The 10,703-nt window shown below is 40.2% G+C and overlaps 2 protein-coding genes across 3 annotated transcripts; one reads left to right on the top strand and one right to left on the bottom strand.

Annotated features, from left to right (window-relative positions):
- Nucleotides 1-91: 91 nt before the first annotated feature.
- slc2a10 (solute carrier family 2 member 10) lies at nt 92-6,642 on the bottom strand. Of its 2 annotated transcripts, XM_042405779.1 has the most exons (7): nt 6,067-6,642; nt 5,799-5,893; nt 3,704-3,779; nt 1,295-2,575; nt 956-1,078; nt 438-573; nt 92-334 (listed from the first exon to the last, which is right to left on the bottom strand). In XM_042405779.1, exons 3-7 carry the CDS (start codon nt 3,705-3,707, stop codon nt 238-240), a joined length of 1,641 nt encoding a protein of 546 aa, XP_042261713.1. In that variant the 5' UTR covers nt 3,708-3,779; nt 5,799-5,893; nt 6,067-6,642; the 3' UTR covers nt 92-237. The 2 variants fall into 2 exon arrangements, with proteins under 2 accessions (XP_042261713.1, XP_042261712.1); XM_042405778.1 differs by lacking the exon at nt 5,799-5,893.
- A 502-nt stretch (nt 6,643-7,144) lies between these two features.
- Nucleotides 7,145-9,767, top strand: tp53rk (TP53 regulating kinase). The gene is made up of 2 exons (XM_042405781.1): nt 7,145-7,402; nt 9,141-9,767. The coding sequence occupies exons 1-2, from the start codon at nt 7,180-7,182 to the stop codon at nt 9,626-9,628; spliced, it is 711 nt and encodes a 236-aa protein (XP_042261715.1). The 5' UTR covers nt 7,145-7,179; the 3' UTR covers nt 9,629-9,767.
- The last annotated feature ends 936 nt before the right edge of the window (nt 9,768-10,703 follow it).

Genomic DNA, 10,703 nt, shown 5'->3' with positions numbered 1-10,703 from the left:
GACTATGAAATTAAAACCCATGTTGTAAAAAATGTTTCAATGCCAAAAGGAGTGTCACTTTGCTGCTATGATCACAACACATCACAAAATATACAAAACACACTTTATTAACATGTTTCACACAGATACCACATATTTAAATATCTAGTGCATCAATAAAGTCTACCTTAAGTCAGGCTATCATCATTTTCAAGTCAGTCAGTTTCTTCTTCGGTCAGTGTGGTATAATTACAGTGATCACCCTGAGGTGCTAACCTGACAGTGCACTCTCTGGTACTGAGGGGAAGTGTTTCTCCGGCTGACGACACCACAGCACTCCACACTGTGGTAAAACCTACAAAACAAGACCCGAAGACACACACATCAGTGTTTCAGTGTGGTGTCTGATGTGATGATGTTTATGTCATCAGAGGAAAAATTAGAAAAATATTTCCTACCTGTTTAAACGCAGCTCTTTGTCAATCTCCTCCAGAGTCTTGCCTTTGGTCTCTGGTAGCATGAAGTAGAAGAAAACTCCAGCTGCCACGGCAGCCATCCCATACAAAAGAAATGTCCCTGACAGACCAATTGCATCTGTTGATGAAAGTCAGAGTTTTGTCTTTTTCCTGGGCAATTGATCAGAATATTTTGATCTGAAAGACAAGACTAACATAACTGTTGAAGTAGGTAATCAGACAGGTTCAATAGGCCTTTTAAACAGCAGACATTTTGAGTTGTCAGACAATGAAAAGCACAGGCGTAATTATTTACTTTGGCTGTGCTCCATTAGGCTTTATGCTTCCAAGGCCCCCGTATTATTATTATTAGTGACTCACTGGCATTGCTTACTGGGAAATGTAAATGGAACAGAACCATCATTAATGTCATCAGTTACATCTGCGCTTTTCTTTCTGTGACCAGTCAAAAGGTCCACCATGAAAAGGTTGCATGTTGTATGTGTTGTATGGGACCTTACCGATAACATTCAAGAAAGTGAATGTGACCAAAAGGTTGGCAGCCCAGTTGAAGCAGTTGGTGAAGGCGAATGCCCTTCCCCTGACAGCAGCTGGAAATATCTCACTGAGGAGAAGCCAGGTCACTGTTAAAACAAAGAAAAAAGAGCTTCATTTCCAAGCTTTAGTAACCTACAAGAAAAGGTGAGGTTATGGGTTGGATAATGATATTTTATTGCATATTATGGAGTGGTAGCAGCTTCAAAATGCTTGTTAATTTAAGATGATAATATGGTTGTATTTTCAAAATCTTGCCTAGTCTGAACTCTGAATAAGAGCACATTTTGAGTGAATATACAAACTTGGTCCAAATCCAACGGAGTATGCGCTCACAACAGCCATCATACACATGAGAATGATCCAGTTCACAAATGTTGCATGGTCGTTTGGAGATGATCCCAGAGCAGGTTCCAGTGGCTTCTGTCTAACTATATCAAGAACTTCATCTCCCTCTTGTGTGCTGTTACTGAGGAGTCTGTGGTTCTCAACAAGAGGTGCATCAAAAACTGACAGATTAGCAACATTTAAATGAGGGAGAGCTGTTCTGTTAGTGACAACATCCTCAGAATTACAAGGCCTCTTAGCATTCATCAACGAATGTCCACTGAGAAGTCCAATGGTTATCAGACACAGTGCCATGACGGAGCATCCGCTGATTAGCAAAGGCCTCCTACCCACTCTGTCTGAAAACACCATGGAGGTCAGAGTAGCGATCACTTTGACCAACCCTAAGCCCACAGACGCCAGCACTGCCGAGGCGTTGCTCTGAAACCCCACTGAGTGAAAGATGGTGGAGGCGTAGAAGAGAAGACTTGGCTGGCCTGTGAACTGCTGAAAGAGCACCAGTCCCAGACCAATGACAGTCCGAGTCCTCATGTTGTCTTTATGCTGGAAAAGGTACATGCTGTTGTATTGCACCTTCTTGTGTTCCTTGCTGGAGCTGACTGTTGAGTCATTTGCTTCTTGGTTTTCAATGGTGCACATGAGGTCTCTTTCGGCCTGAGAGCAGTCATGGCTTAAAGAGTCCTCAGTGCTGGATGGAAGAAACCATATAGAGGAAAGCTGAATCAGTGTTGGTACTACAGCTAATCCAAACATCTGCCTCCACCCTCTCTTGGAGTCAGACAGGATGTAGTTCATGGCATAGGCTGCCAGGATGCCCACAGTGATCCCAGCTTCATACAGTGTTACCAGGAAGCCCCTGCGGTCGGGGGTGACCATCTCAGAGACAAAGATGCAGCAGGACATGGAGGATAAACACATTGCGAAGCCCACTGTGATCCTGCCAACCACCAGTGCTGGGTAGGAGCTGATGAGCAGGACCAGGCTGCCAATCAAAATCAGGACATTACTGAGGAGGATGGAATTTCGGCGGCCATGACGGTCGATGAAGCTGCCGCCCACCACAGAGGCCAGCAGGGCTCCAATCAACAAAGAGCTGACCAGAGCCTCCTGCTGCATGCACGAGAGCCTGAACTCGGCCTTGAGCTGCAACAAGGCACCTGAGATGATGCCCAGCTCATAACCAAAGACCAGACCGCCCAGAGTGGACACCACACTGGCCAACAGGAGGATGGAGCAACCTAGGAGGAAGGAAACATTTACCTTTAGAGGAAGTGCACTCTTACCAAAAGACATAAGTTTACATACTGCAATCATGTAGGTGGTGAATTTATGAATTTTTATGTCAGGGCTTCAGCCAGGGCAGAACTGCTCTATAAAGATAAAAAATCAATCACTCATATTTTTCAAGACATTATGATCTAAATAGCAGATTTTACTTCTTGGTGATATTAAAAAAAAGTTTCATCATGGCTTAAAGAGAAGCACATTTCAGAGCTTTTTGCTTGGTTTAAGGAAGTCGTAGCTTCTCGCACACAGCTGAGTTCACTCGGCTGGGACATTCCTTGTAAGTAGCCAGCATGTTGAAGAAGTGACAAAACATTAAAGACTTAGTCTACTAAGATAATGTTGAAAGAAAATTTATGCTATCTCCATCTGTCAGAAGCAAGAACATTTTATTCATGTATACAACACAAGGTTAATCAATTTAGTCCTGAGGTGAAAATGTAAAGTAGCACAGAGCATAAAACGGCAGCATTTGTGTTCGATATTGTACACAGGCCTTTGCAAATTATTGTCTATAAACTATTGTCTAATTTATTGTCTTTAGATTTCTTTTGTATTTTAATGTCTTGTCAAAGTTCACACTGACATGATAAATCATTTTTTGTGTATTATCTCCCATCTCAAAGGTTTTTTTTCTCAGTTTATTGATGGTTTTCTATAATATTTTTTGTAGGTTTATAAATGAATGACACACATTCGTCACTGTGACTGCTCTGCAGCTGCTCCTCACATCAACCTGTGACTCTTTGATGTGCACAATCTATTGAAAGCAATGCAAATTCAACAAACTGAAATCCAAATGAAGCCTAATGAAACCCAGTGCTTATTAATGATAACGTCTTCCCCCTTTTTATGTGGCAAAATTTAACTAACATGCAATTTAATGTTCTTATTCATTCAGTGTCGCTCTAGCACACAATGCTGGCTATATGTAGCTTTAACACAAAAGTACTGTGATCTGCATTGATTTTTAACAGGTGAACACAAATGTATTGTATAAAAAAGCAAAAAAAAACAAAAAAAAAACATTGCAAAGTAACATTCCTAACTAAACAGCAAATTTACAAATACAAATAACTTACCCATTGTTTCTGTCCTGTTATATGAACAGTTCAGTCATGTCGTGCAGGTCCAGATTCGTTTCTTAGAGGACATCCTCTGTGAAACACGAACAAAACATTAAAAAAAACACACACACACAAGGACAATTTCCAGTTCCTGCAGCGCTCTTCTGGTCTGGCACCCACAGGCAGTCCTGTGTCCTGCTCACGGAAAAGACAAGGGAGCCCACAAGAGCCTGTTGCAGCCCTGTCGCCATGACAACCCTCTTGTTGATTGCCATGATTTCATTAGGGAGTCCACTTGAGATGGGCTCAACAAAATGCACGGCTGTGTAAAAATCAGTTAGCTTGTTTAGTCTTATAGTAAAACAGAAGATCCCATCAGCTGCCAGTGACAGAGCGGTGGGGAATTTGGTGTGTGCCTCTGAAATAATAAGATGAATCTACACCACTGTGATAAAAAGCACCTCCATAGCTCTGATTTCAACAGAATCGTTGCTCTACAGAAATTAACTGTGAATACTTGAAGCATGCTGGGAAATTACAGAGGACATTCCTCATTTATTCAGTATTCTCTGTTTTGGGAATGACTGGATATCACAGTGGATTTTTGGTATTTAAAACTCAATACAATAGCCTATATGGACACAATGTAAAGGATTCTTCTGAGCTTTCTGTTAAAAAACACCCTTAGGAAATTATGAGCATGCCCCTTTAAGAACTTAATGTCCCACTCCACTCAAAAATAGGTGTTTCTTCTTGTTCCTTCAGTTGGATGTTTGAGCTTCACTGTGCAGAATGATGTATGTGCAGAGTTTGTTTTCACATTCATCTGCTGAAAGCAGAAAGTTTCTCTGAGCTCACTGAAAATGATTTTAAGTTGCGGGCCTATGAGCAGGATTTGTCACATCACAACTAGTTTGGAGCCAATCCTGGTTCAATATTCAACTTACACAAGTGTGAAAACTTGAAGCCTCCAGTGCACAAACACTGAGAATGGACTTTACAGTGAAGTAAGAGACATCTTGTGTCCAACAGTTAAACTTTAGAAATGAACAATACCTGCATTTTCATTGATTCCGGAATTTTAATGAAGGAGGAGTAGATGTAATTTTAAGGATATTAAAATGATAATTATACTTTTTTGTTGAAAAAACATATCAGACACACATTATTGTCCCAAGCAGAGTATTTCCATATGTATCAATATGTGTCAGCAGTTTAAGCATAATTTTATGTAAATGGCTCTTTATGTTTTCTGTTTTTTCTGTCCAATCAAAATGCATCACCTTAGAGGGGCATTCAGTGTAGTTCATGTTCTGTGCGTAGCATGGTTCTTTGGTCCACTTGAATTGCAGGTTTTGTGCAGAGTGTGTGTGAATTAAACAAAACCATCCTCTGTTCTAGTCACTGATTTATGAGGCTTTAAAGATTCAAAAAGGACTATAAGTGTCTCCTTCACGCTTGACCTGATGCCTGTAGTGGCTTTAAATAACTGGGAACCAAACAACTTTGAAATATTTCAGCTTCATAGTCCAAAATTCAGCTGCTAGAATTTTACCCTGAACACAGAAACATAATTAGATTTTACTAATCGCTGCATCCCTACAGTGGCATCTGATTACATTAACAATTTAAGTGATCACTTTAAAGCTCTGCTGGACCTTGTGCCTAGTTATATTGATATATAACACTCCAATAATTTTCTATATTTTTCTTATTGTCAACAAATCTCATGTTTGGAGCCAAACCAACAATGACTTGATCTACTTACAAGTACTGTGTGTATCCAACGCCTGATACATCTTATTTTTGATGCATTATATTGTCGGATCATTATAATTGATGCATTATGGTAGGTCAAGGGCGAGCTACTGAACTACTTTATATACTGTCGGGTTGTTTAATCTATAGGTATGCATCATAATTTATAAGATCATCGCTGGTTTTGTATTTAAATTCTCAATCTGCGAATAGAATCAGATACATTACGAGAAGCAAACGTATATTTCCCTCCGAACTGCAGTGGAATAATAAGAATAAAATAGAAATAGCGTCACGTAAAGTACACGTTTCTCGTGTCTTCAGTTTCATTCCACCACTGGTTTTATCTCACCAGTTTTCTTCTTTAGTTAAATAGAAGAGCAAACTCTCGGGCTGACCAGTAACAGTCTTCTATACAGCTCTGTCTGTAGCTGCAACAAACAGTTCCTGTTGAGCACAAGCACAGACCCGTTATCAGTTTTCCGTCCTGGAATGTCGGAAGCTGTTATTAAACAGGACAGACAGATGCAGCTGTGTGTGACTCTGTTGTGAACTCTGAAGCCACTTTAACTATGAAACTCTTTACATGGGACACTTCCAGGGAAGAAAAATGCACTCACCATAAGCAGGAGAGGGGATGATACAGAGATGCTCCTGGAAAACTGCTGGCTCTTCAGGAAGTTTGAGCTACGTGGCAGCCGTGTCAAGTTTCAAGAGGAGAAACTTCTTGGCGGAGTTTTGACGCCAGAGGCCGACAATCGTCCAACTTTCGCGGGAAGGAAATTCCTAACTCGCCGCGTACAGCTCAGCATGAGCGCCCTTAAAGGATCAGTTAACTAGATTATTTTTCCACCACATGATTATAATCACATGTGACTGAAGAGTTTCCGTTACAGAAAAGGTAACAGTGTGTGTTTCAAGTTGAAAATATGGGCTTGTTTTAGGTAAGCCTCTTTCACTTTCTACATTTTGCACCCAAACCTCTCAGTATTGTTTAAAGCCTATCTCCACTCAAAAATGTGTTTCACTTTTGTTGAGCTTACTTATGTTATGTTGATGTTTGAGCATCATTGTCTAGAATGATGTGTGTGCAGGGTTTGGCAATAGAAATCTGTTTTCACATGTATCTACTATAGAGGAAAGCTTCTCTGTGCTCACCGGAAATCTGAGTTTAAAGTTTGCACCTACGAGCATGATTTGTGACATCACAACTAGTTCAATATTCATCTTACACAAGTGTGATGTGGAATCTCGAAACACTGAGAATGGACTTTACAGTGAAGTAGGAGACATCTTGTGTCCAGCAGTTGAACTTCTGAAATGAAATATATTTACATATAATTTTAAGAATTACTAACTAATTGATTTTTCTTGGAAAAACCATATCAGGCACACATAAAGTTCCAAGCAGAGTATTTTTTATATGTCCTCATACATGTCTGGAGGGGATCTTTAAGGCGTAAAATTAAGCAATTTATGGGAGCCTTAGTCCATATAAATGTGTGTATAAGTTGATTTAGGGATAGTTGAAATGTTTAGCCTATTTAGTTACCAATAATGGACTGTAGGTGAAAAGCTAAAGATTTATTTTATAACTAGTAAAACTTTAATTCCTGTGGCCATGTCGGTGATATTTCTCTGTGTAGTTATTGTGGTGGCCGCTGGGTGGCAGCATGTGGAAACAGCAGAGGAAGCAGCAGTATATCAGACTGTACAAGGGACCGGAAGTAAACATGGCCAAAGCGAGCAGCATGGCGCTCCCGGAGTTCCTCGGTAAAGCAGAGTTATTAAAGCAAGGAGCAGAAGCCCGGGTATACCGGGCAGAGTTTCTGGGTAAGCCGACTATTGTGAAAGAAAGGTTCCAGAAACACTACAGACATCCGGTGTTGGACGAAAAGCTGACACATCGCAGGACGGTGCAGGAGGTCCGCTCCATTCTGCGCTGCCGGAGAGCAGGCAAGTTAACAGCCCGGGCTGGAGCTCCTTATATCCTTCTTTAGAGCAATGAGTGGAAGCAACTGCTAGATATAACAAATTAATACGGTTAAATGAAGGTAGCTACGTGGACTTAGCTCCCTACCCAGCCTGAACCCGAGAATGTAACGCTGCGGACCGGTGTTACAACCGAATCTGTGACCTGTGACATTTTGTGACATTAGAGGCTGATTGGTTGAGCAGGTGCGGTGGTGTTGCTCTACTGTAGAATATAAAAAAATAACACCCTCATGGCAGTGTGGCTCTAGTTATAAAAACAAACATTTCTCCTATGCATTAGGTTACATATGTTCACCTCAGCCCAGCTATCGCCACTAGGGTTGCAACTTACATTATTTTCAGTATTGATTATTCTGTCGATAGTTTATCGAGTGATTCATCGTTTCGATTATTAGATGTGAGAAAATAGTGAAAAAACGCCCAACAAAAAGTCCCAGAGACCACGATGACGTCTTCATATTGCTTATTTTGTCAGATCAGCAGTCTTAAAACCAGAGATATTCAGTTTACAATGATAGAAGACAGAGAGAAGCAGCAAACCCACATCTGAGAAGCTGGAAATGTCAAAAATTGTTGGCAATTAATCAACTAATTGATGAATCCATTTTCATACATCGATTAATCGTTTCAGCAGTAGTCAACATACAAATAAGGTAAATCATTTAAAAGTGTGACAACACACTGTTCCTGCTATCACAGCTATCAGAATGTGGCTTAATACCTTTTGTACCAGGTAGTCACCCACTGTATGAGTAACAGCTCATGAAATGCAGTGTCACCATGGTGAAAACTTGGTAATACGTGGGAAAATGAAATTCTAAATCAGGTCACAGAATACAGTGTTAAATGTTTGAATGTTTTTGAATTAGGGGCCTGTAAATGAATGTTTTTCTGAGTTTGGAGTTTTGTTCCTAATAAGTGTTGTGCATGTGTGAGGCCACTAGAGGGCAGGACACCCTAACACTTTGTTCTGGTATTGGGTTACTCCTACATACACACCCTCATTGACTTGCCCAGAAAACTGCACACCCTCCACCTTCTGTATCTCTTTATCTTTAGAGAATAAGTACATATCACATGAAAAGACCAACACCAACAATTAACTAACCTACTAACAAGTATTGTGTGTGCATCAAAGCCTGATGTATCTAGTTCCTCTGTGCCACAGAACTCCATCATCCAAAAACTATTAAAAATACATCAGAGTCACACTGTTGCACTGAGTGACATGTTCCTTCATTACCAAGAACACACACACACAGTAGTTTATCTGTCACACACAGCGTCCTGCTGCTCACTAAAGCATCAAATGTGTTTTCATTCGCTGCTTCAAATTGTCCCCAACAAATGCACAATTTCTTCCTGTCAGTAATGTACAATGACCAGCTGTTTTAGGAAATTACTGTGCTTATTTTAAACCAAACTATATATTTTTGAGCTGTTTTACGTTTTCACTAGGAGTGAACTCGGAGCTGAGAGCCACAGACTGAAGAGAGAAGTCATAAAGTATTGAGGAATGAATTAACATACGGTCTTTTCATGGGATATATTGACAATAAGGAAAACACAGAATAATTCCAGCCTTATCCTGTAAACTGAGACCTGATGAAACACATATTTATAGCATTAATGAGTTACACAGCATCACAGCCATACAGTTTGTCAAATCAGACTCTCCTTCCACCTCTCTTCCTCTCAGGCATATCTGCCCCTGTAGTCTACTTTGTAGACTACACCTCCCATTGTATTTTCCTGGAGGAAATCATGGGTTCCTTGACTGTGCGTGACCACATCATTTCCACCCAGAAGTCTGATTCCTGTCCTGAGCTGGAGCTGGAGCGCCTGGCTCAGAGGGTGGGTCAGATCCTGGCCAAAATGCATGACGAGGACGTCATCCACGGAGATCTGACCACCTCCAACATGCTGCTGAGGCGCAGCCCAGAGGATGGAGAGTCTGACCTCATTCTCATCGACTTTGGCCTGAGTTACATCTCGGCTCTGCCGGAGGATAAGGGAGTAGACTTATATGTGCTGGAGAAGGCTTTCCTCAGTACACACCCCAACACAGAGGCGCTGTTTGAGAAGCTGTTGAAGAGCTATGCAGCGGCATCCAAGAAGTCATCAGCTGTCATTAAAAAGCTTGACGAGGTTCGGTTGAGAGGGAGGAAGAGGTCCATGGTGGGATGAGACAAACTGCTGTGTACTGGGACAAGCTTCTGTGGAAATGTTTCTGAAAACATGTTAAAATTATAAAGCTGTTATTGTGCAGAAAAGACTGTTGAATGCAAAGTAACATCAAAAAATAATAAAACATTTTGTAATAAAACAGATGTCTTTTTTTGCTCTAATGGACAGATATTTTAATAATAATAATAATAATAATAATAATAATAATAATAATAATAAAAATAGGCTTCATCTTTTGGACACAATGTTGTTCAATGCCAGTCAGTTATAAGACATATTTAAATATGTTTTGATATCCTCTAAATTGCAGTAAAGAACACAATCATCTTAAAAACAGTAATTGGATGCATTAACTTTGTTCAAAGTATCAACTTTGACTGAGAGTTGCACTTGGAATTATTGTAACATTGTAGTTTGGATCAGTTTATTCAATTCAAGAAACTTAATTGTGTGTCATATAGTGACAGAAATTCCTCTTTGACACAGCTCAATCAATGACAAAGGTAGACAAACGTAACAATGAAGTAGAAACAGTAATACAGTAAAATCAAAGTAAAACAGTAAAATAAGTCATGGATGCTAACATCAATACTGTTAAAGACAATTCAGGTGTGAATATACAATATCTGTATGTGCCTAGTGTGATTTATTTTATAGATCAAAGACATGTATGTTAGGTTAATACTCCTGTTAGTACCCATGACCAAGGCAGTGTTGGTCCCCAGACGCTGCACTGCAGGTGTAAAGCTCAGTGTTTGAGTTGATCCAATTATTTTACTGACCTGATTGATGATGTAGGAGAGTTTGATTTTGTGTTTAGTGGTACAGTTATGGTACCAAGATGAGGTATTGAAGGTGCACCTCCGAATATGGAAATGTGTCACCGTATACAGTCGTCATCTGAACTGAGTCACTTCTGCGGATCATAATTACTACGACCGCTAGATAGCGTCTGTCGCTCAAACGTAACTATAAGTCGTTTTTGGTGACTGAATTTACGACCTATACTGTCAGTTTAGGCTTTAGACCTCCCTAAAATCTTCTTTAGCCCCCCAAAATAAATGTACATTATTAG

The sequence above is a fragment of the Thunnus maccoyii genome, chromosome 3 (genome assembly GCF_910596095.1).
Source record: "Thunnus maccoyii chromosome 3, fThuMac1.1, whole genome shotgun sequence".
NCBI classification, from domain to species: domain Eukaryota; kingdom Metazoa; phylum Chordata; class Actinopteri; order Scombriformes; family Scombridae; genus Thunnus; species Thunnus maccoyii.
Note: the sequence above shows the minus strand (reverse complement) of the source record. Positions and strands in the feature narration are given on the sequence as shown.